The 27,398-nt window shown below is 28.0% G+C and overlaps 2 protein-coding genes across 2 annotated transcripts in view; one reads left to right on the top strand and one right to left on the bottom strand.

Annotated features, from left to right (window-relative positions):
- Positions 1-13,629, top strand: part of LOC129972390 (WD repeat-containing protein 11-like) — a 29,671-nt gene extending 16,042 nt beyond the window's left edge. The window contains exons 14-26 of the mRNA XM_056086514.1: positions 1,528-1,637; positions 2,084-2,204; positions 2,419-2,525; positions 3,377-3,491; positions 4,417-4,585; positions 5,379-5,604; positions 6,507-6,588; positions 6,666-6,779; positions 7,240-7,406; positions 8,959-9,151; positions 10,176-10,256; positions 11,155-11,299; positions 12,772-13,629. Coding sequence (XP_055942489.1) covers positions 1,528-1,637; positions 2,084-2,204; positions 2,419-2,525; positions 3,377-3,491; positions 4,417-4,585; positions 5,379-5,604; positions 6,507-6,588; positions 6,666-6,779; positions 7,240-7,406; positions 8,959-9,151; positions 10,176-10,256; positions 11,155-11,299; positions 12,772-12,920 — 1,779 coding nt within the window. The 3' untranslated portion in view covers positions 12,921-13,629. The remainder of the gene's footprint in view (positions 1-1,527; positions 1,638-2,083; positions 2,205-2,418; positions 2,526-3,376; positions 3,492-4,416; positions 4,586-5,378; positions 5,605-6,506; positions 6,589-6,665; positions 6,780-7,239; positions 7,407-8,958; positions 9,152-10,175; positions 10,257-11,154; positions 11,300-12,771) is intronic.
- Positions 13,630-25,912: 12,283 nt separating this feature from the next.
- LOC129972331 (EKC/KEOPS complex subunit TP53RK-like) lies at positions 25,913-27,108 on the bottom strand. Its single transcript, XM_056086432.1, has one exon. It carries the CDS (start codon positions 27,079-27,081, stop codon positions 26,323-26,325), a length of 759 nt encoding a protein of 252 aa, XP_055942407.1. The 5' UTR covers positions 27,082-27,108; the 3' UTR covers positions 25,913-26,322.
- Positions 27,109-27,398: the final 290 nt, after the last annotated feature.

Raw genomic sequence — 27,398 nt, 5'->3', positions numbered from 1 at the left:
AGAATATGCATCTCAAAACAAGTATTTTTTAAATTTTAATTAATTAAAAATTAAAAGCAGAATTTTAATGTTTTCCCACCATATCTTCTAAATATATTACAGCACAAACAAGAAGTTTTTATGTCATCTTAAAATTGAAACAATTGTATTTTTATTGATATTAATCTGATTATTTCCCCTGAATCTCATCAAATTTTTTAAAGTACTTTTTTGCTTAATTTCCAACAATAGATTTTATTTTTGCATTGCAATTCCAATTGTTTTTATTATTTCTTCAAATACATGATAATGTGGTTTTATTCCATTTTAACAGCTAAAGAAGAAGGATTCTGTTAATTATTTGTATAGTTTGCAAGATTACTTAAAAAGGAAAATTGCAATATCGCAAAAGATGGATGAACTGGACATATATGTTTTTAATAAAGCTATGATGTCATAATGCTTTTCTAGAATATAAAGGTTCTCTTATTTAGTGAACAGAGCATTTCTATGGTGATTGGAATGACACAGTTTTAATGACTGATAATTTGACAGAATCATGAACATGAAGTTATATCTAAAAGGGTTAAATTGAAATTTAATATAATCAGTATTTCTAGCTAGTTAATAATAAAATGAATGTATGCATGTATTGGCACTCTACAGGCTAGATTTTTTGATATAAAACACAAACTTGATATATATATATATTGGAAGGAGAAAACATGCTCTTTGGACTAAACTTTTTTAAAATTTAATTAATTTAAAATTGAACTTTTTTTTTTCCATAACTTTAAAAAGTTATTCTTTCAATGATACTAACCTTTTATCTATATAATTTTCTCAACTTTTAATTAATTTTTAAAAAATAATTTTGGAAATTTTTCTGATATATTTGTTACTGTTAGGAAGCTAATAATTGTTTTCATTGTTGCTATTCAATCTCAGTCTGTTATTGTTTTTTTGTTGTTGTTGTTGTTTTCATTGTTGATCATCACAATATAAAGATTCGGCTTATTTTTTCATGTTGGGTAGGTTTCAATATAAGGCATACTTTTCATAAAATTTTAGTGCATTTACAATTAAAGTTTAACTTCAGAATCTAGCAATGGTGAAATTTTTCAAACCATACCCATTTTTAAAGACTGGTGCATTTTTTTGTGATATAATTTAAGTTATGAACATATTGACTGGAAATTAAAGAAATGTATAGCATAATGGCATAATGCTTCTATAATTGTATGAGTTATACATCTAAACGATGAAAACTGTATAATACAGAATATTTATTTATAATTTTCAGCAGTCATTAATCCTGGCAAAACAACTTGTCGCTATAACTATTTTTTAAATGCATTTCCTTGTTATTTATTATTCTCTACATCTTAATGCTTCCAGTATTATGATGCCTAACAATTAAGAAATAAAATCCTTTTAAAGAGTTATTAATTATAAGCATATGGAAGATTATGCTCTTGGCTGTTTAAATATATTTCAGAGAAATACAAAAAAAGTGCATTTTTCAGTTGTTTTCCCTTAACTTTTAAGGAATGGTCTCCTGGTCATTACAAAAAAACTCATTCGTCTTTGGATTTATCTTTTGATAAAGTCAAGGAGTCTAGTATTACTAGTCACAGTGTGGCAACTGAGGGAGACAAGTGAGTATAGATTCTTATTGAAAGATTTTTCTCTTTTTCTTACAATTCAGTTGTTTGTATTTCAACACTGGCATTGATTGTTGACAGCACTTTTGAAAGTGTGTGTGTGTGTGTAAATCTAAAATATTATATAGGGATATGGCATTATAAAATGTCAGTACTGTCACATAAAGTATATGTTATTTAAATTACTTTCCTTTCATAGCAAAACATCTAGTCTCTATAAATAAACTTTTTTTTTATTGTAGCAGTTAATGCATTAATTATTATCTTATATAATTCACTAATCTGTATTTTTCTTTCTTTTTATTTCTGTAATATATAGGCTCTTAATATACAGTAATATTTGAATTAACTTATAGATTTAAAAATAGAATAAATATATTTTGTATTCATTTTTTAATGAAATAAATAAAAATAAGTTTATTTTATATTTTTCTTTTTAGTATTCATAAAACAGTATCATATACAAAAGAGCATCTGGTATTCACAGATACTAATGGACAACTATATCACTTTTCTGTTGAAGGGAATGTTGTTAAACATGGATCTGTAATTCCTGCTGATGTAAGTGTTTTTCATTTAACTTATCCTTGTATAGACTAAAAATAATATTAAAGAATTACTTGAACAGCATTAATATAATAAAGTTAACGTTATTATATTAATACAAAAACTCCTACAGTTGTGAATTAAACTGTTTTTAAATTTAAATTTAAATTGATAGGAAATAATTCTATGTATTTTGTCAAAATGTAATTGTTATATATGTGTTTTGTAGCAAGCTATGGGAAGTGTTACATGTATAGCTTGGAAAGGTGATCATATTGTTCTTGGAGATGTTGATGGGAATTTAAATATTTGGAATTTGAAAGGAAAAGTTTCTAAGTAAGTTATTTTTCTTTGAATAATTTATCGTCAATGATGCTGCGATTTCTTGATTTTTGTGATTGAAAACTTAGATGCATGTTTTTTTTTTGTTGTTGTTTTTGAGTTTTCAGGCAAATTAGATTTACATATTTTATCATTTAACTTTAGTTGAAATAACTGCTATAAGCATGTAATGATCGAATGTTAAAAATTACATTAATAGTGCATTCTTGGAAATATGTTTTCCCTCGTTTACTTCATTCAACTACTAAAAACTTGAAATTTTTATTTAAAATGCCAGGCAATTTTTTTAATAATAATAATTATAGTATATTTTCCATTATTTTCCATAATATATTTTCCATTATTATTCTGTTATAGTTTTTTTTTTTTTTTTTAAATTTTTTATATTGTCAGTATTTTATAAAATCATTTTTTCAAAGAATTCCTAAAAAATTTATTTTCCCTTTTGTAAACATGTCTTTTTAAGAAATTAATTATCTTTGTATACAATTTGTACGTCTTTTGAATAAGAATTATCCTTTTTAAAGATGTGAATGTCTTTTTTTTTTATATGATATATAATTTCCTTTGTTCAGTTCATCATTTTTTAAGCATATAAAATTTTGTCTTTATCAATGGATATTTTGATATATTAAGATAATAAAATTTTTCCTATGTATATTGTTAAAAAAAACTATACAAGTAAATTTATGAAACATGTTTTAGATAGTTAGAGAATCAAGGCATTTTTGAAAATTCACATTTGAAAATTTTGCATATGTGGCATGTATCAATAATTGTTAGTATGACTTAATGTATTAAAGCTCTTAATTCATTATATGCAATATTTCGTTGCTTTTCATTAGAGGTATCTCAACTCATCGTGGTTGGATCAAGAAAATTCGCTTTGGTCCTGGTAAAGGAAATATGAAGATCTTAGTATTATATAATGATGGAGTTGATGTCTGGGATGTAAAAGATGTATGTTTTGCTTTCTCTTTGTTCTGCTGTCACTAAATTTATGAATAAAAGATAGTCATTGTATAGTGTACTTTTGTTAAAATTCTAGATTCATTATGGTATTAATTTTGAGATTTTTTTTCCTTTAATAATTACTAATAATATTCAGTTTTATTTTATATTAATTAATTTTGATTTTAAAAGAAATTTATTGTGATTAATGTGCTAAAAATTTGAGTTAATGTATTTTTGTGCATTTGCTTTCATTTCTTTTAATGAAATTATTCTACTCAAATAATAATGATTTCATTAAGCAACATTTCATTAATCATTTTTATTTCAACATATTAAATGGAAATAAATTCAATAATGAAAGTAGAACATTTTTCATGCCTTGAAATTAAAGAAAGGAAATAAATTTATATTTGCAAGTAGTTCATTTGTTATCTGAAATGTTTATAATCATTTATTATTAATGTATTATTTAGCAATTTTTTGAAAGAAAAAAATTTTCTTAAGCAAAATCTCTTAGTCAGAGAATAGCATATATTTATTTAAATGAACATGGAATAGTTGTTATTTTTAGATTAGGTCTTACAGAATTCAGAAGTCAATGGAACGGTTGAATAAACCATGTATTCAATTCAATTTTAGCTAGTTATTCCAACCAGTTTGTAAAACTATTACTTTATTTCATTTTACAACTTCCAAATACTGTTATTTATCTCTTAAGAACATTTTCATAAATTGTTTATTTTTCTTGTATACTAATTTACAATATTTTTTAAGTTTCTGATTACATTAAATAATTTAGTGTTTCACAAATTAAAATGCAATGCTAATATTTGTGCATAAATTCAAAAAGTTAGTTATTTTGAAATATTTTTATCTAAGAACTATTGTCTATCTTAAGTACAGTGCTTTTAAAAAAAAAATTTCTTTGTAGGTAACTTTTATGCACCAAGTACGATGCCCTCGTGAAATGCCAAAAGTTCAGGATATGGATTGGGTAGGCTCTGATCGACCAGTTCTTGCTACTGCAGATGGTTGTCTGAGAGTTACTGATATCATGTTAAAATCATGTTCTTCACCTATTCCTGATTATCAACCATCAGGTATAAGCCATCTACTGTATTTATTTAACTTAAAAAAAGCTTTTAAAAAAACCAGGATGTTTCTGTTAAAATGATTTGTCCTAAAAAGTAGCCATTTAAATTTGTATTATAAAGTTGTAAAGATCATGTTTTATGTAAAAGATGTTGAGAATCAATTCATGCATAATTTTTTTAGATAATATTTTATTATTATTTTATTTGAAGATGAATTTTGATTTCAAAAGGGATGGTTATAAAAGTATATTTCAATAAAAGTGAATAAAGTAATTCTAATTATTTTGATGTTTTCTGAATACTTTATGTAAATGTTTTCTAAATTAAGTTTGGTTGTGAAATGCAAGTTATCTTTTCGACTTTGAAAATTCAAGATTGTGACATCCATTAAATAAAAGTATACATTTTTATTTGATGCATGTGTTATATGTAATCATCTGCTTATATGTAATACTACTATTTGCTTGTTCTAATTTATTAACAATATTTAAAGTGAATTCTTAAAATCTTACAGTTATTATATTCATTGGATAGCTTTCAAAATAGTATTCAAATATTATTATGTTCTCAGTTTCTAAAATCTCAATAAACAATGCTTGCAGATCTTATATTATTTTGATACATAATACTAAAAAAATGTTAATTATTTCTTAAGAAACTCTTCAATGCAAATTACACTGAATCTTTAACTAATTTCTAAAATTAATGAATATTACTTACAAAGATTATTAAACTATTTATCAATTCAGTGAAGTTTTTAAATCATAATATTTATATTCATTGTTTTTATATATTTCAGATTTTCCTATTACTCCTCACATTTTGTCTCCTAGAGTATCTTTGTACATGAAAAGTTTTCTGCATCATATTCTGTGGAAACAGAAATTCAACACAGATATTGATCAACAGGATGACACAGATATGATTTGGGCTGAAGAACAACTTGAAACGCTGGATGATGATTTTAGGCATTATCTTAAATGTTGTCCTTATGGAACAGCTGAACGATGCCTTCATGTTTCTAGGTAACTTTCATTTTTAATATTCCATGTAAGAATATTTTTTTCTTTAAAAAAATATTCATTTAATGAAATATATTTTTAGAAAAGGATTTTATCAAGTACCACATTTATTATGCACTTTACCTCTAACAATTGCACCAAAATACATATCATTGCCATTATATCATGATTGATATTGTAATTTTATTACATTGCCTATTCCACCCTGGAACTTATATGTCATAAATAAGCTAAATTGCTGTTTTAAAAAAGGATATACATCCTAAAGATCAGATCACTGTAACTTTTGTGCAATTTTAAATTACAGCTAATTATATTAGTATTAATTTAAGTGTTTAAAAAATGAATGTGTTATCTTGAATTGAGGATGATGGAACTAATGGTTAAAAATGAGTTTTTGTTTAAGAGTCCTCGCCCCTCCCCCTCCATACTACAAGTTGGCATATTTAATGTTACACCTTTGTTATTACTACTCATGTATAAAGACCTGGTGCTGTTTTAGTTGTTACAAATTGACTCATTACTGCCTAGTTTATTTTGAATGATTTATAAAAATACTCCTATTATTAATGGTTGATAGATACTAATAAGTTAAAACAAGCTTGAATAGAGGGAAAAAATTACAAAATTAGCATGAGGTAGAATTAAACATTCTCCAGGCCAATGCTCAAGTAATTACTTTTGTTATTAAATAAAGATATTTATTAATTTCAAATTTAATTAATTAAATTAATTATCTTATCAAAGATCTTTAAATTCTGTATATTTATATTTCTTGGTTGATATAGTTAGAATCTGTCTTAAATTTTGTTAATTGTTCCATTTGGAATTAATAATGTTGGAATTAGGTTTTGTTTTGAGCTTTTTAATTATAAATATTGATGATTATGCTTCTCTTTAAACAGATTATATGGAGACAAAGAAGGTTGTTTATTTTGGTCGGTAGCTTTACATTTCTTAAAACAGCAAAAATATCAGATGTTATCGGTAAGTAATTAATCATTCAGTGCTAAAAAACAACTTTATTACTGCTGTATTTGTATCATTAATTTTTAATTTTTCAGTCAGAATCCAAGCCTAAGGAACAAACTGGAACAAGGAATGAAAATCCTCTACATTTTCTTGATCAGCCATTAGACACGGCATATGATTTCTTTTGTGACAGTGATATATATAAGGTAAATTTTTCATATTTCTTCTGTCAAATATTTAATAACAGCAATATATACACATCATTCAGTTAGTCTAATCAATTAATGTGAAGTATTCACTATAGAGTTTTTGTAAATCACATTGATAAATTATGTTCCATATTAATAAAAACTTGCCATTCAGATTTCTTTTTGAAATTCTGATTATCTATGATTGTATAATTAGTTCTTTTTAATTTGTTTATATAGAATGCATATTATAAAAAACATTGTTTATGACATAGGATGGCAAAATCGAATTACAAAGTTAAAAATTCTTGGTATAAAATTTATTTGTAATTTAGATTTTCTTATATATCTTTTGAGTTTTCAGACATATTCTTCTTGTTTGAATACCATTCATAATAATATAACTTATCTTGAAATACCTAAAAAAATTGTCATAATTTTTTTCAATGATTAATATAACCCTAATTTCTTAATATAGAAACTCCAGTTAGATCGAGTTCGGCTCCACTTGAGCAAGCGAACTGCATATGCTCAAACTCAACAGTGTGCAGAACGCTTGTTGCTTTTGGGGCAAACAGACCAAGCAGTGCAGCTCCTTCTTGAAACTGAATCAGAAAATGACAACTTTTATGAAGATTGTCTTAGGTGAAGTTCTACTCTTAATTTTGTATATCTTTTTTGAAATTAAATACATTAAAAATTTACAGTAAAGTGTTCTGGTTAGAATCATAATGTTGAAAACACTGCTGTGCAGTGAGTATTTAGATAATGGTTATTAAATATTAGATGTGTTTCAAAAGTTATGTATTATAATTAAATTAATGTGTAGGATAAGGTCTAATTTAGATATTGGTATTAGAAAATGGTATTGATTCTTGTTTTGTATTTATTCCTTCTGAGAATCTTTGAAAACTTTTGAAAACAAGAAATTCTAACTACTTTAGGGAGTAAATTGCTTGGTTGGAGTATTAATGTGTTTTATATAAATTAAACTGCTTGTATTCTTCTAAGTTTCTTTTGTTAAAAATATAAAACTATAAATTAAGATTATTATGAAATGATTATGAAAGCTATTAGTCAATAATATGCTATGTGCATTGTGTATTTTCTAATCATTATACTCTGACACTTCCGTAATCATGTTTTTGTAATTTTTCCTATATTTGAATTTTTATTTAAAAGTAAAAATAATACAAAATTCATTAAATAAAATAGGTTAAGCTAAACCCAAACCTTTTTAATAAGATATCAGAATAGTGTCTATATCACATATGTTTCATAATTGAAATACAATACATTTCCGAGTATCTGGCCTAATGCGGCGGAAGGGCAGGACAGATAGGCTGGAGTTCTATGAACTCATTTCTTTGTCCACCAACACCAGAAGTATTATGTAATACATATTTTCTCACTTCTTATTGAGTAACAAGTCCTGTAAAGTGCGAGTCTGGCTGTTACCGTTATAATAAGGTAGAAATCGCTGCTGGTAGTGTGTCAAGTTAAAATAGAACACTCTGTACAGGATATTTATATATATTTATAAATGTTGCTGCACGTTACAAGAATTTATTAGAAAAAAAGTAAGTTAAAGGATATAAATTATTTACATTTTAACATAAATTCTGTAATGCCTAACTTGAATGCAGGAAACATAAACAACACGTTAACGTAAATCGTAGACCTAATTCTTAAGAAAACGACTCAAACTGATTTTATTTTTCACTAATAAATGATCACACAGATATGAAATTGTAACCGTAAAATAAGAGTCAAAACTTACAGTTTTTAGTTTTTTAAAAAGTCCTTAATAGATGATTGCTTCTGCAATACCTTATCTTCCTCATTAAATTACAATAAAAGGAAACTAGGTCGGATAATGCGGAATCTGGATAGTCGCGAACCAGATATTCGAAATGTACAGTACAAAATCTTTTCATTCTTGATTCTCCTGAAACTAGTAAAAATACATAATAAAAACCAGCTTATAATAAGAATTTTACATAACTGTGTGTGAAACACAAATAAACTATAATTATTAGTTTCTTATTTTAAAAAATTGTATAAATTTTTGAATGGCATTGCATGCAAAAGTACTTTTTTCTGAATTTATTTGAAAGCTGAGATTATAAAAATCTTAATTTTTTTATAATTAATTCAGCTACATGTAGCATTCAATTTCCTTTTATTTGATTGATAGAGCTTGCCTCATTGCAACTGTCCAGTCTTCTGGAACCTCACAGTCCATCATCAAATTAGTATCTACAAATCTTATAGCCAGTGGTCGAATTTCAGAGGGTGTGCAGCTCTTGTGTCTTATAGAAAAGGCTTCAGATGGTTGCCGCTATTTGCAAGGTGCTGGACGCTGGGATGAAGCAGTATGGCTAGCTAAGGTTTCAATTAAATTATATTTATTTTCGTAGAATTAAGCTTTTTTAAACTTTATATTTCAACCTCACACCCTAATGTCTCTTAAACAATATCAGAATCTTGAAATCGTTTACAGGATGATTTTTTATTAGATTCTTCAGTATTGTCGAAAAAAGTTATTGCAATTTGATGAAAAATTATTGAAAATAAAATTTTGTTTTATTTGCAAATAATCATGCTGTACTTTTTTTTTTTTTTTTTTTTTGTATTAAGGTGTTTTTTGATTGTTGCAATTAAAAATTTTGGTGAAAACAGGATAGTGAGATTTCTTTTTCCTAAATGAAATTGTTTATTAATTTTCAAATAGAATGTCTTAGCACAGTGATTAAAATTAATATGTAGAAATAATCAAATTATTGAATTTTTGCAATAGAGAATAAATAAATGGAGAAATTAAACTACTGATCATATTTCCCAAGGAGATTATAGTGGTAGAAGCTATATTAAATATCCTATGTTTGGATTTTTGAGGAACTATATTAATGAATAATTAAACAATATTACATTTTACTTAAAGAAAAGTTTTATATATTGTTTTTTAATCTCATTTTAGAATACTTTATTTTCATTTACTGCTTTTATGTTATAACATAAATATCAGTATGTGTTTTGAATTCAAGCTTAAACTGTGAACTGATGTGTAAATTATTAAAATTTAAATATAAGTGTTGAAGTACTTTTTTAACACATTGGCAATCAAGTAGCTGAAACTTGTGAATGAATTTTTTTCTTGTATTTTTTATCTGCAAACTATATTAAAAGGGGTATAGAATTTTAAAAATCTGTCATGATGCACAAGTATTTCATACTTGGTGATTTTAGATATTAATTGGTATTTAAATCATATAATAATTTATTTTTATTTGAAAAGCAGGTAAGTATTTTACTTTAACGAAGATTTGTTTTATGAATTTATTAGTTAACTTTCATATATTTTTTTTTAATATTTCATAATCCATTTTGATGAAATCTCCTATTTATGTTCAGGCCACTCTTCCCGTTAAAGAAAGTCAAGAAATTTTGAAACGATGGGTAGATTATCTATGCTCACCTCTCATCGACCAAAAGGTATTTCATTTTAATCTAAGGATATTTTTTTTAAAAAAATTAGAATACATGAATTTTAAGATGTTTATGTTAAAAAAAGAATTTCTTGTTAATAATAAAAAAAGTTTTATTTATTTGTTTTATTTAAATTGTAAAATATTGTTTGGAAATATTTGATTAAATAGAAGATTTTTTAATATAAATATAGTAAAAAATTTTATATTACTCCTGTAGTGTTTTAAATTTTGCGGAATGCACATAAAATTGAATTAAATCTTTTTGTTCTCTGCCTTCTTTTACTTTTTATTAAAACTTCTGAAACTTCTTCATTTATCTTAAAACTTCTGATTTTTATTTCTTTTTCAGAAGTAAACTAAAACATTTTTTTTTCAGTACTTCTATCAAATTAGTTGTACTAAAGCTAACTTTAAAATATGATGGAGCATTATAATAAAAATCTCCATTCTATTTATGTAATTGATTAAATACAAATTATTGATTTTTGTATAATTGATTAAATGCAAATGAAATGAGGTTTTGAGATATAACAAAACTTTAAAAAATACATTTTTTTCTCTTTAAATTTTTTGAAATACAGATTATTTGTTGGGTTTTTGTAAAATAATAAATATTTCAATATTTCTTTCCTTATTATAAACATACATTACATTGTCATTGGTAAAATAAAATATTTTATACTTAAAGTCAAGTATATTTTAAGTAACCAGTAAAGTGCATGCTCCATGTTGAATTATCAGTGATGTATTAGCATACAATTCTCTATGTTTGTATATATTTTCATGCCTGTTGATTAATCGATTTATTACTTTTAGGAACCTACTCTTTTTTCTTTTCTTTGTTTACTAGACTATTATTGATATTTTACACTTTCTTACAAATTTCATTGATTCTTTTTCAGAACAAAGCGATTTTAGCCCTTTTATCAATGTATGAATTTTGGAAAGTTATAAAGCTACTTCATACTTCACATATGATAGAAAGGGCAGCACTTTTTCTACAGTCATGTTTAGAATTCGGATTGCTGACAAAAACAACAGAGAATTATATCCTTTTATTGCAATTTTAAAATTTATTTGTAAATAATGCATATCTGCCATATTTTTAAAAATCTCATACTCTGTTTCTTCTGTAATGTAATTATTTCCATTTAAATAATTACTGAATGAAATGAAGATTCAAAAATCAGCATAATCTCTAAATGACGATATCAACTTATCCAATGTATTTAATCTTTATTCTTTATTTTAGTGACATTTCTAACATATATTTAAATCACAAAGTATAAAAAAATTACTAAAATAAAATTATAAAACTATAAAATAACTATAAAAATAAATTTTAAAAAAGTAAACCAGCTACTTCCTTCAAAACAGACCTAAGAAATCTTATATATTGCTTTTATATATATATATACAAAGTTGTTCAAGCAAAGATCTCTCCCTCCTCTTTTTTGAAGATCAACAGCAACAACATTGATTTTTTAGTTTGCGACTTCAATGCTCACATGTATGTATAGCATTCTATAAATGAGTTAATATTTTAACTTTTCTTGTGACTTGTCTTGTATGCATAATGTGATCAATAATGGAGCAAACAAGTTATACTCATATTTATGACAAAGTAAATTAAAAAAAAAATTCTTATATAAAGAAAAATTGAATTCAAATCATTTAAAAAATAAAGGCTATGAATTAATTTGTTGGGATGTGACTGGTAAATGTTATTTGTGTAATATATTATCTTGTATATTATTTTTACATGTGAAAAAAGCTTATATTCCTATATATATAATCTGTATTTTGCTACATAGGCAGTCTTTTTTTTTAATTGTATATTAAAAGTAGAAATATCAAACTGAAAAAAATTATGTCTATAAAATAATATTTAATCACATGAAGGATCAAATCTTTTTAGATATGTAGACTTTTTTTAAAAGTTGCTCTCACAAAAATATTTAATAATAATAAATATTTAAAGAATTTTAAAATTAAATAGAATATATTAATTCAATTTTTTTGTATGTATATATTTTTAATGTAAAAATATCAAAATTTTTTAGAATTTTTTATCAATGTAATCGAATTGAGTAAGTATTTCCAGCAATAAATATTAGATTATTGTAAGCTCAGTCTGACTGAATTCAAACTAAATTTTATTTAAAATGTATGCAGATTAACAGAAGACCAAATATAACATTATACCGATATATTCTGCTTAAAGAAAAAAATTTGTATGAAAGAAAGAGTATCAAAGTTATAAAACAAACATATTTAACATCTAAATACTTTGGGTGTATTTATATATATTCGATTGTTTCAATATTTTATTACCATTTCATACAATAATATTAAATTGGTATTGAGATATATGTTATTGAACATTTTTTTAAAAGTCAGATTTGTATGTGACATGAATTTTGTTCAATATTTTACCTTTTCTATACTAGATTATGTAGTTATATATATATATTTAAATTCTAATTTGCACAGTTGTAGAATTCCTTAACTAGTCTTACCTCAAGATATAGATGCCATTTTCATGGATTATTCAAGATATTTATTGTCCATTAAGAACCGAAGCTCAGCCATACATTACTGCAAATTGGTCTCTGACATTGGTGATGATCTTAGGAAGCAGTTCCAGTTTATATCAGATGATTTATAATTGTTAATTTAATTGTAGAATCAAAATTATGTGGTAGTGCAAAGAACTGTTCTTTCAATACTGGTAATTATATTTATATAACTTAAGGGAATAATCCCAGAAGTCTTAAGAAGGGGAGGGAGGGGATGAATCTTGGCAGCCTCAATAATCTCATTTGTTCAAATGCTGAACAAATTGTACTTTCTCATTTCTGATTATTCTATGATTCCATTTAATTTGCAATAATATTTAACAGTAATTCAGACTTTTTATAATACTCTTAATATAGTCATTTATTTATTTCTCATGTTTGTTTAGTACAAAACCATTCATCTGCTTTCCCTATTTTCTTATGTTTATGCCTTAAACACGAGATGTACCCATTTTCAAATTCAGGAAATGATAATTCTGTTTTTTTTATTACATTATGGTATTGAGATTTTATACTTTTCTGACAGGGGGCCTTTTATGTTATAATTAATTATCAATCAAAGTCTACAAATTCACAAGCTTACCCAAAGCTGAAAAAGGATGGGACCATATGAAGAAGCTTGGGATAACAATTGCAATGTTTGTATCAAAGATGTTTGTTGTTAACATTCCTATAATGCATTTTATACATAAATTTGTTTTATTTTTTTATTTAAATTTTGTGCTGATTTCTAGTCAATAAAATATTATTGCTTTGAATTGTATTTTTTTTTTATTACTAATAAATTTTTTATGATCATTTGTATTTCATTTTTGTGATAAAAAGAAATGAAACTAACAAATTCAATATTGATAGCATGTTGGTGTTCATTGTTGTGTAGCTAATAGCTAAATTTAAAACAAAGAATACAATAATAATATTTAAAATCATATTAATAATTCTCTAGATTAATTAAATATCAAAATAAAATATAATTATTTTCAATTGATCATATTTTTTTCAAGTCAATAGAATTTCAAATATTAAGAAATAAGAATGCTACATTTCATTTACATATTTATTTAAACTTTCATGTAGCAGCATACTTTTATTGTGAAAATAAATGAAAAGTAGTTTGGAGCTATTAAACTAAATATTTTAAGGAATTTAATTATTAAAATGTAAATTTTCCTATTGTTTTTATATTTCTTGATTTAACTATAAAGAAATTATAATATTAATAGAATACTAATAATTTAGGCAAAAAAATATTTTTCTAGCCCGTCACAGAGTGATCGAAAAGTGATGTTATTTTGTGTATGAAATCTGCCCAGCCACCCATTGCTGGCAGAGAAATTTTCAATTCCCAGAGCATCCGCAAGTTCTTTTGCTTTGTGTTGAATCATAGGTCCACTGACAGGAATTTTCTTCTCATGAACAGATTTAAACCATTCTAAAACAGCCTCATTTATATCGACATATTTTTTGTGCCTCATCCGTTTGATACCACAACCCTTTTCTTTAATGATTTTGTTGATTTGCTTTCTTTCGCAGCCAAAATGTAATTCTGCTAACATTTTTGTTTTATTTCATTAAATAAATTGCTAAGTTTACTATCCAAGATGTTCATCAGTTGCCACTCAAATCTAGTAAAAAGATTCCCTGTGTTTTCCTTGTAAGTATATTCAAAATATGAGGTAATGCAAACATATGTGCTAGTTATGATGCAATATGATTTTAAGGAGTGGAAAAGGTAAAGAAAGGTAACAACAAATTAAACATTATTTGAAGTAATAGCATATTAAAAAAATTTAGATATTTACATAAAAAAAATTTTTTTCTTTATTTATTATCTAGAATTTAGCAAGACAAAATTTATATATTAAGGGGGGATATATTACCTCTCATGCTCTTTAATTGTAAGTCGCACAAAATTAAGGACTCAGGTGAAAAAAAAAATCATTATAAAGCAAAATAACTTTTTTTATCTATTCATTTTTAACAATTCATGTATTTGGGCATTAATTTCTACAGATTTTTCAGCTATCAGTTTCATGGAGCTATACTTCCTTATTTGTTATAAGGTACATTTTTATACGGCCTGCCGTACATTTTTGTGCTATTTCACTTTCAGCGAACATATGCGAAAATATTTCCCATATATGTATCCTTGAATGCATTAAAGGACGAATGTGATCCAGCAATCTTTAATGCCCATAAAAATTTGGCTTTAAATGGTTGTTTTTGAACTATAAAGTTCGAAATCGGTTTAGTTTCGGACATTAAACTTGACATATCAGCTTCTCCTTCATTCCTTTAGATACAAAGTCTAAAATTAATTATGATGTTGCGGCATAAATCGTAAATATTTTATTTAAAAGTAGCAAACGATTATTTTAATAATTATAAATTTTATTTTGTAAATAGTTGTAAAATTCAGATTGGCAACAGTGATAATTTTGGAACTTGTTTAAAAACGATGCTAGAATGTTGAATAAAAATAAGTATAAAATAATTGACCTTCGTAATTTTGTAAATAAGTATAACCCCGATGTAATCCTACTGCAAGAAACCCACCTTAGACCACAAAGAAAAATTTTCCTGGCAAACTATTTCTCATATTACAGTTACAGAGCTAACCAGGATGGCGGCGGTACTGCAATTTTAATTAAAAATGGTTTACCTCACAGTGAGGTCTCCCCACCTTTACTACAACATGTAGAAGCTAGCGTGGTAAAATTAAATTTTAAAAATCAAGATCCAATAACCTTAATCTGTATTTATATCTCCCCTAGTGCAGATAATTCCAATTTTATTTTCGACATCGAAAACCTGATGCAAACAGGACCTAATCAAATAATTTGCGGAGACGGAGACTTTAATTCCTAAATCATTCGCCCTTCAGGCCGGATTAGACATTATAGCACCGCCCACCCCCACTAGATTTGGGCCTCAGTCAGCCAATACAATAGACCTCACCTTAATTAAAGACTTCCTGTACCCATATGAAATTCACTCCTTACCTGAACTTAGCTCTGACCATAATCCCATCTTATTAAATTTTTTCTTTAAATATTCCCTGCCCAATAATCTTAATAAATTTAAAACAAACTGGAATAATTTTAAATTAACCCTCAGTCAATCAGAAACCCCAAACATTGATGAATTTACAAACCCAGATAAACTTGACCATTTTGTAAACATCTTCGAATCGCAAATTATTAATGCAAAAAATGTAACCTCCACCCCCATTATAAATAGTCAAAATTTTATTGACCCTAAAATTAGAGACCTAATCAGGGACAGGAACTTTGCCAGGAAAAATTTTCAAAAAACCAGAGACCCAGTCTTCAAGAGACTAATGAACCAAATTAATAAGGAAATTGAAAAACTTAACAATAAAATCCAAAGCAATGAATTTATACACAAATTAATTAGTGTTAACACAGAAGACGGATCAATCTGGAAACTTGTCAAAACTTTTAAAAGTAAAAAACAAAAAATTCCGGCCCTTAAAGGCCCTGCTAGTATTGCAATAACTGATAAAGAAAAAGCAAACTGCCTGGCGGCTAGCCTTGATAAACAATTTCAACTTAATGAATTGAGCAATTTCACCACAGAACATAATGTAAATAATACAGTCAAAGGCTTTCTCGACTCATTGCCACAAAAATTTATTGATATTCCCCCTCCCTCAACTGATGAATTAAATGATCATATTAAAAAACTTAATATCAAAAAAGCCCCTGGCCTTGACAGTATTAACAACAAAATGTTAAAAACACTTCCGGACAATTACCTAAAATTTTTAATTAATATAATTCATAGCATTCTCAAATTAGGATATTTTCCCATGTCATGGAAAACAGCTGCAGTTATCCCCATATTAAAACCAGGAAAAGACCCAACTGATCCCTGCAGTTATAGACCCATATCCCTACTCTCCTCTGTCAGCAAAATTGCTGAACAGATAATTCTCAATAGATTAAATAATTACCTAGAAGAACATAATATACTAACACCTGAACAATTTGGATTTCGCCGTAACCTATCTACAACCCACCAATTAATTAGAGCAGTAGAATTCATTGAGGAAGGTTTTAAAAATAAACAAAAAACTGCAGCGGTTTTTCTTGACATTCAGAAAGCTTTTGACAGAGTTTGGCAAGATGGTCTTATATACAAGCTAATTAATTACGACATACCCCCACACCTTATCAAAATTATAATTTCTTACCTCAGTTACAGATCCTTTAAAATCAAGATAAACAATGAATTTTCGGAAGTAAAACCTATTCTTGCCGGTGTACCTCAAGGATCTAAACTAGGGCCAATTTTATTTTCCTTGTTTATTAATGATATCCCCAAGCAATTTAACACTATGTTGTGCATGTACGCTGATGACACTGCAATACTAGCTAGAAACAAAAATCAAAATTTCATTACCCTAGCTTTAAACCGACATATTAAATCTCTTGAGGACTGGTTCGTCGAATGGAAAATTGAAATAAATGCTAGTAAAACTGAAGCTATAGTTTTTGATAAAAAAAAAAACTGTAAAAAGAATTCCTCCCCAGTTAAAATTAAAAATCAAACTGTCCCGTGGTCTAAGGAATGCAAATATTTAGGCGTTATTTTAGATAGTAAATTAACTTGGAAACCCCACTTTATTTACACAGCTAAAAAGTTTCGAGACCTAACTCGTAAATTTTATCCCTTAATTTCTCGAAACTCCAAAATGAGTAGACAAAATAAAATGCTTATTTACTCTGCCTACTTGCGTCCAGTATTAACTTATGCCTACCCTGTGTGGGGATATGCTGCCAAGACTAATCTTAGACTTATTGAACGCCAGCAAAATAACTTAATTAGAAATTTCTGCAATATGAAATACTACATGCCCAATACAAATATGTACTTATGCCTAGACTATCCCCCTCTTAAAAAATTCATTAAAAATCTAGCCACTAACTTCTTTAAAAACATGGATAAGAATAAAAATGAAGCAATAGCTAAAATCCCTAAATATAAACCATCTACAAACTCTAGAAGACCCCGTAATATACTACTTTAATTTATCTCAGCCCCTTAGTTTTTCTTCCTAACTTTTATTTTTTCAAACTCAATTTAAACAGTATCTCAATAGCCAATTCTAGCTCACAAGCAGTAAAAACTTACTAAGCCCAACGGCAGCGTATCCCCCCCCACCCTCACCCTAATTTCAGACAATCACAATGAGTCCTGACACTCGTCATCTCCAAATTTCGTCGAAGACGGCCACGGCAAAGTATAGACAGCAAAGCACTGTGAAGTCTCTCCTTACCGGGGATAAGCCCCTGCCGGGGCCAGGCGCCCCGTCAACCCAACCATGAAGCTGAATGAAAATAAGTTGATGTAAATTTGATAATATTATCTATATGTAATATTTAGTTTTATAGTACGTTTGTCTGCATTTTATTTTTGTTGATGCACGAACACAACAATTGGTGACCCTGGTTTTACGATTACAACGGATAGCGAACATTCTACGACTGAAACAAATACTGTTATGGATGCCGAAGCAAATAAAGTAAGCATAAAAATTCCACCATTTTGGTGTGAAAAACCAGACATTTGGTTTTATCAAGTTGAAGCTCAGTTTGAAATAAATAAAATTTCTACTGAAGAAACTAAATTCAACTATTTGGTTTCCCAGCTTGAACCGAAATATGTTGAGCATATATGGGATATTATTAAGGACACTAAGCCTAATAAATATGCCCTGGCGAAAGAAAGACTTCTAAATATGTTCAAAGAAAGTGAAAACAAGAGAATTCAGCGCATAGTTACTGGAATAGACCTTGGCGATAAGAAGCCAAGTCAGCTTTTGCAGAAGATGAAAAATTTAGGAGCGGACGATTTTTCAGAAAAAGTGTTGAAATCTTTATGGCTGGATAAAATGCCTGATTTTATTCGAAATATTCTTCTTGTAAGTGAAGAAGGTTTAGACAAACTGGCTACGATGGCTGGTAAAATTCATGAGATGAAATCGGAAAAGGAAGTTTGTGCTGTTTCGCCAAATGTTAACTATACTGATGCTTTATTTGCAAGAATAGCTGCTTTAGAACAAAAAATTGATTCCCTGCAAATAAATGACCGTTCTAGATCCAAATTTATAAATCATCGCCGGAATATATCTCGAAGCCGCAGTCGTTCAACTAAGCGATTTAACCAGAAAGGTAAATATTGTTTTTATCATTTTAAATTTGGCGATCGTTGTCGAACTGATAAATGTTACTCGCCATGTGCTTGGAGCGAAAAGGCGGGAAACTCCAACATGTAACAGGATTAGCGGCTACCGCTGTTGCTGATATTAATGAAAGCCGCAAGTTTCGTTTACTTGTAAAGGACAAAAACACAGGACTGCGGTTCTTAGTGGATTCAGGAGCTGATGTTAGTCTTATTCCTGCAACTCATCGAAATAAAACAACAGATGATTTTAAACTATATGCGGCGAATGAAACAGAAATTCCTACTTATGGAATTAAAATGTTGAACTTAAATTTAGGACTTAGAAGAGAATTTAAATTTCCTTTTATATTAGCTAAAGTTGATAAAGCAATAATAGGAGCTGACTTTTTGAATAAATTTAAGCTTTTAATAGATATTCATAACAAACAACTTATTGATGGAATAACTAATCTGTCCGTTCGACACCACGTAACAACAATATCTGTTGATGATGTTATTAGTACTTTGGATAAAACTTCTAAATATGCTAATTTGTTACAACAATATCCAAATTTAATTAAACCTAATTTAACAGTATCTAAATTTGAACATGATGTTGAGCATTTTATCACAACAAAAGGACAACCTACTTATTCCAAAGCTAGACAACTGGATTCCAAGCGATTACATATAGCAAAACAGGAATTTCAATACATGTTAGAAAATGATATTATTCGACCATCTAAATCACAATGGTCCAGCCCTCTTCACATGGTGCCTAAGAAAGATGGTTCCTTCCGACCATGTGGGGATTATCGACGTTTGAACGCTCAAACCATACCAGATCGTTACCCTATACCTCGATTAGAAGATTTCAACCACATTTTAAAGAATACTCGAATATTTTCTAAAATTGATTTGCATAAAGCATGTTTCCAAATTCCGATTAATGAAGCTGATAAGAAAAAAACTGCTATTATAACACCCTTCGGCTTGTATGAATTTAATGTAATGAGTTTTGGTTTGCGTAATGCTCCTTCCACCTTTCAAAGATTTATCAATGAGGTATTTAGAGGACTAAATTTTGTTTTCCCATATTTAGACGATGTTTTAATTGCGTCGACTACAGAAGAAGAACACGTAAAACACTTAAAATTAGTTCTTGATAGATTGCAAAAATATGGATTGAGACTTAATATTTCTAAATCTATTTTTGGAGTTAAAGAACTGGAATTTTTGGGATTTTTAATTACAAGTGAAGGATCAAAACCTCTTCCTGAAAAAGTTAAAGCAATTCTCAATATTAAACTGCCAGAAACTATTCATCAACTACGGACTTTCCTTGGAATGGTTAATTTCTACCGTCATTTTTTGAAGAACGCCGCTAGTACTCAAGCCATTTTACACGAATACTTAAAAGGAGCAAAGAAAAAAGATAATCGGAAAATAACTTGGAACAAGGAAGCCATTGAGCAGTTTGAAAAATGTAAAAAAAATTTGGCAAATGTTGCTGCGCTATCTCGCCCAAATCCAGAATTACCTCTTTCATTGTGCACAGATGCTTCAAATACAGCAGTGGGTGCAGTTCTACAACAACTTGAAAATGGTAGATGGAAACCAATTGGATTTTTTTCCAAGAAGCTTAACCACGCACAACAAAATTACAGTGCATACAATCGGGAACTTCTCGGAATTTATTTATCCATTAAATATTTCAAACATATTCTAGAAGGAAGAAAATTCACAGTGTATACTGACCACAAGCCATTAATCTACGCATTTTTGCAAAAATCCGATAAAGCATCTCCACGCCAAATTAGACAACTTCAATATATTTCAGAATTCACAACAGAAATTAAATACATTACAGGAGAAAGTAACGTGGTAGCGGATACTTTATCAAGAATTGAGGAAATTGCCTTAAAGATTATGAACTAATTGCCAAGGAACAAATACAAGATGATGAATTTCGAACCTGTCAAAAATCTACAAGTTTGTCATTTAAAAAATATTCCCTTCCATCTGGAAAATATTTATGGTGTGATACTTCAACACAGCATATTAGACCTTATATACCAAAACATTTTCGCATGAAGATATTTCATCAATTTCACGGATTGTCCCATCCGGGAATTAAATCAACAGTAAAATTAATTTCTTCAAAATTTATATGGCCAAATATTAAGAAAGATGTCCAGCAGTGGGCGAAGTTGTGTATTCCATGCCAAAAGTCTAAAATAACCCGCCATACAAAATCAGTATTGGGTGAATTTCAAAAACCATCAGGAAGATTTCGAGAAATACATATCGATATTGTAGGTCCACTACCACCTTCAAATGGTAACACCTACTGTCTAACATGTATAGATAGATACACGAATTGGGTGGAAGCTATTCCGCTGGAAAGCATCTCTGCGGAAACAATATCAAAAGCTTTTTATAACAACTGGATAGCAAGATTTGGAGTACCTTGGAAGCTTATTACTGATCGTGGAACCCAATTTTCATCCGAGATATTTCAAAATCTGTCAAGAATCTGCGGCATTAAGCTTTCACATACTACAGTCTATCACCCGCAGTGTAACGGAAAGGTAGAAAGACTACATAGATTGATAAAGGCTGCTTTAAAAGCCCACAATAATATATCTTGGAGTGAAACGTTACCAACAAAACTTTTGGGTTTACGAACGGCGATCCACGACGATACTAATTATACAATAGCAGAAATGGTGTATGGAGAGAATATCAAACTTCCTGGAGAATTCTTTGATGCAAATATACCGCATATGTCACCAGGAACATTTGTAAATGATTTACAAAATGTTATAGAATTGATGAGACCAAAAGAAACTCAACAAAAAAGTCATCCAAAAATATTTGTGCACAAAGATTTAGAATCAACTTCTCACGTTTTCTTTCGCATTGATAGAGTACGAAAGCCACTCGAACCCCCTTATGAAGGTCCATATTTTGTTATCAGCCGTACACCAAAATATTTTACTCTGAGGATAAAGAATAAAGAAGTGAATGTAACTATAGACAGATTAAAGCCAGCGTATCTACTACCACAAGAAAATCCTGAAGAGCAGCTTGCAACTCCAACTTGTGTGAAGATTACACCTGCGTCCCAACCAGCTAAGATTGAAACCAAGGAAACTGTATCTCAACCTGATCTTAAACCAGCCTTAAGACAATCTCGAACTGGTAGAATCATTAAGACGCCATTGAGATTCAAAATTTAAATGTTGACTTTTTTTCCTCCTTTATGCTACTACTAAAATATTTACTTCCTACTTTCTAACGTAACGTTCGTTACTGGTAGGGGAGTATATGTTGCGGCATAAATCGTAAATATTTTATTTAAAAGTAGCTAACGATTATTTTAATAATTATAAATTTTATTTTGTAAATAGTTGTAAAATTCAGATTGGCAACAGTGATACTTTTGGAACTTGTTTAAAAACGATGCTAGAATGTTGAATGAAAATAAGTTGATGTAAATTTGATAATATTATCTATATGTAATATTTAGTTTTATAGTACGTTTGTCTGCATTTTATTTTTGTTGATGCACGAACACAACAATGACTTTAATGAACTAATATGCTATTTTGTATCTTTTTTTTTGGCATGACTAACAAGTACCTGTTTCTCCACATTACTTAGGTTTATTATTTTCTCACAAAGCTAGCAGTACGAAACAAACAGATTTTACGGGATTTCGCGAACTCTTCCAGCAAAATCAGGATTAAATTTATTATTCGTCCAATTCGTATTAAATATGGATTTTGAGAAGCTCATTATTTAAAAAAAAGCCTCTCAATCTACTCTGAATAAGCTCACAATTTCTCAGATGATAAACAAACCATTTTGTAAATTCGTGTGAGTAAATACCACCGCTATGCGTTTATAAATTGAATGTTGCTATTCCGTCGGATACGTCTCGCGCATGCTTATTAACTGCAAGTCGGGAATCTTATAGAAAAGGAATTGTCTCACAAATTGAAAATGGACCGGGCGAAGAAGGGGGTTAAACTCAGGTTCACCATGGGCGGTACTGAGGGTGAAACGCCAAGTTGCGAAAACGCGCCAAAGCTGGCAATCTTTTTTATGCACTATGATTGGGCATCTGCTCCCTTGCTTTTGAACATTTCGCAAGACCGTAGTTGGCTATTTTTGAAAATTGCCCCAAGCAGGGGGTTAAACTCCGGTCGTACCCGGTACTGATCTACACAGAAAAAAAAAGGGGAGAGAATAGAAAAGGTGCGACTTTCCGTATTACACGATCGCGAATGTTATTGTTTCGTTTTTGGAAACGATGACCGCGATTCATGCAATCTTTAAAGATCGGCATTTTTTAGGTGGGAAAAAAAATAATTAAGAAACATCAAAGAAATTTCCCTGTATTTTTCCAGTTTTTATGGACATTTTCAAATTTCTTTGCATTTTCCTAGTTTTTTCTGTCGATTTTTAAATTCCCCGGTTCTCCCAGTAGCGTGACAACAATGGTTAATATTTATAGATTTCGTTACAGACAAAAGCTTAATTTTAAACAAAATTTTTTCATACACTTTTCAATTTCAAAAATAAATGAAATTAAATTTTTTTTAAAATTATTAGATAAAAGAAAAGCTTAAGAATAGGCACGTATAACAAACAGCATTTTCAATCTTTAAATATGTTAAATGGCCAGATTTCCTTCTGATGTTGAATGCAATTATAATGTTAGTTCATACAACTTGTATATAAAAAGATGATATAAAAACCTTATTACCTTAACCTTAAATGTGTTTAACATTTGCAAATGAATAATTTTGAACTTTTTCTCCTTCCAAGAGAAATGCCATTTAAGTAAATATTATTGTGTTACACTATTCATTTCTTGCTGTTAAAAACAATTTATGCAATAATTTGCATTAATCATTATACAAAGTATTAATTAATAATCAAGATAAAATATTTATATAACTGCTATTGTTATAATACAAGAGCAATTATATTCAATAATAATACATACTTTAAAGTATGTAATATATTCTTTAAATACAAATAAATTGGATTTAATTCAATAAAAAAATTGTATCAATATTTTAATTGTGAGATGTTGATCCCCCCCCCCCCTCTTAGTTTAAAAACTATCCTGAGCTAAATCACAATAAGCAAAATCTAGCTCATGACAATTCATAAAACTAATTTAAATTATTTGAATCATTTATGCAATATTCTTTCAACATGAATATATTTAATAAATTACTTTTTCTTGAATTAATAATGAGCTTATATTATTGTAAGTAGCTTATGACATTTCAAAAGAAAAAATATTTTTGCATTTAATGTAGAAAAAAAAAATGGGTTGTGATATTTTATGAAGTGAATCATTTTGTCAGTCATGTAATTTCACGTACGACCTTGATTAGTAGGGCCATATATTATTTATACATATGAATTTTAAATAGCAAATATAAGATTTTTTAAAGCAAGATTTTTTTCATTGCATTTATTGTTTTAAAAAAAAGAGAATGACAGAATAATAGAATTCTGTAAACTTTACAAAAGTGTAGAAATGTATTTCATATAACAATAAATGTATGTACTAAGACTATACTGATTAAATTGTTTTCATCCAAAAAAACTAATGTTAATTTAGAGGTTTCCTGTTGGATCCGACTTATAAATGCAAATCTCTAACTCTTGATCATTATTTATTTTTTCTCACTATATTTGCTTTGACAAAACAAGTTATTACTACCTAAGCTTTCCTACAACTTATAGTTTTTTTTAAAGCTTCAAAAATTATTTCCTTTCTATATGAGCACATTATCTACCACAACAAAATCTTGTTTCATTTACTCATTATTTTCAATGTAACCGAAACTCATCGAGTATATTTTATATTTACAAAAATTCATGTCCTGATTAAATTGAGGTTAATATGCTGTCATTCAGGTTCAAAACCATGCTATTATCCAACAATCCTCAATATGAATGAATCAAATTAAGATCTTCATTAAAATAGAAAACGGCAGATATTCACTTATAATTGCAAACATCAGTTACTATTCTAAAATAGTTACAAATAAACAAAACAAAAATAAACATGGAGAAAAAAAAACTATTTCTATTAATTTGAAACTTAAATACCAATGTTTTTTATATATATAAATAATGTAGCATATTTGTGAACGATGGTATATATTCACATAGAAATTACTAGTTTTAGAAATTACATGTTATGATGATAAAAATTGCTAGAATGACTTTAATTAATAATAATAAATATATTAATTAATAAAAAATTTGTATACTTATGACATCATTTATACATATAATACATTATATTTTTAAGCCAAATGCAACTGTCGAGGCTTTATTTCTGATTCTTTCATTCATATTTGGTGTGTTCATAATAGTTTCTATTGAAGATAATTTCATCCAACACTCTAAATTAGAGATAATAACTAAATAATTTCTCTTGTTTTTGGAGTTTCATAAATCCACTACTGCACTTCAATTAAAATCTGATTTTGTGCTATTCTCTTTTTATTCTCCCATCCATGAGACAAAATAAAAATGTATAATCTGTGCAAGTTCTTTTGGGGGAAACTAAAAAAGACAACATCCTTTTTTTTTCTTTGTCGCCTAACACTAGAAAACTCGCCAATACCAAATAAAGAATACAGTTAAGTAACCATATCTGACATTTTATTATCTTAAAAAATTACTATTTGACAAACTGTACAGTATTCTTTAGTTTAAATAAGATTTTGATTTCAATGGAAAATCCTTTGAATAATGTAAATTTTTAAAAAGAAATTGCAAGATCTTATTACTATTTTATATTCAATTTTGAATTCACGAAAGCAAATTTTTATTGTATAGAATCCTCATCCATTTGTCTGTAAATATAACAATGCACATTTGGCAAGTTATACTCATTAAAAATTACACATTTGTGTTTGTACTGTATTCTTTAGTCATGTCCATATTAATATGAAAATTACAGGATTTATAAAAAATACAAACAGTGTAGTATTAAAACATTTTTATATTAGTTATAATTATTTAATTTAATATGATTATTTTGCCATACTATAAAAATACATTGCATTTTTACTCAGAAATGTATAAGTACTGTAATAAGTAACTTAATGGTTACATCTGCAATACGAACACATTTAAAATTGAATTAACGAAGCATTTTTTCCCTTAAAGGAAATTTTTCCAATTATATACCATTTTATTACAAGTAAAACCAAATTCTTGTTTTAAAAAAAACAGTCAATTATATCATATTTAGATAAATCAGCCAACCATAGTCCTTTTCCTCCCTCGTGCTCTTACTTCTTCAAGTTTATCAGCAACAGCTTTTGATTGATTGCCAAGAACTCTCATATATTCGGCTAATATGGCAGCATAAAATGTATCAGAATTGGGATGTGAACTTGAGATCACACGCTCTAACACATATAAGTCTATAGCTTTGTCTTCTGCAACAATATCTCTTTTAGCCAGACCAAAATCTATGAAATATACTTCATAATCTTTATCAGAAGAAAATTCGTTTAATTTATCTGTTTTTAAAAGCATATTTGAAGTTGTGATATCACCATGAACTAATTCATTTTTATGCATCTTGGCAATACTGGAACCAATATTTCGAGCTAAAGATGATAAACTGTTAATTCCAGAATTACATTGGCTTTCTAGAATAGATTTCAAGTATTCTTTAACTGTAATAGAATTTGTTATTTCTTGAAGGATTATGCAACGACTTTCCAAATCTGCAAAATAAACAGCCGGACATTTAATTCCAGCTTCATGACATTTATTTAAGGCCCTTACTTCTGCTCGCATACGCTCACAAGTAAGAGATTTGTCCAACTCTGGATGCCGGTATTTTTTTACAAATCTTTCTTTTAACATGGAAGGTTTACCTAAAAATAAGCCTTTATATACTTTTGCTTCTGATCCTTGACTAATTAGTTCAAAATTTTGCTTGAGAGATAAATTATTTGATAAATTGTACATAAACACATGGTCAACCGTATTATTTTGATCCATGATTTCGTTTTCAGCGGTACCGACCGAATTTCTCTGTTGTGTGAGCTGGACAATTTCCCCCTCTAGAGTACAATATCCCTCCATTAATTTCCCTACTTTACTTTTTTAATTAAAGAATTCTCGTATTTATAAGTAAGAATTAATTCCACCGTTGTCAAAGAAATTTTTGAATCAGTGAATAATGAATTTTTCTTTATCAGTGTAAACTATTCAACAAGCAAATTGTTTGATATTATTACAGTGCTGTTATAAAAATCGGGAGTTTTTCCTTACGTTTTTCTCTATTTCCTCCGTCAAAATTTCAGTGAAGGAGTTGG

This window comes from Argiope bruennichi, chromosome 6 (genome assembly GCF_947563725.1).
Source record: "Argiope bruennichi chromosome 6, qqArgBrue1.1, whole genome shotgun sequence".
NCBI lineage: Eukaryota > Metazoa > Arthropoda > Arachnida > Araneae > Araneidae > Argiope > Argiope bruennichi.
This window is presented reverse-complemented; position numbering and strand designations above follow the sequence as displayed.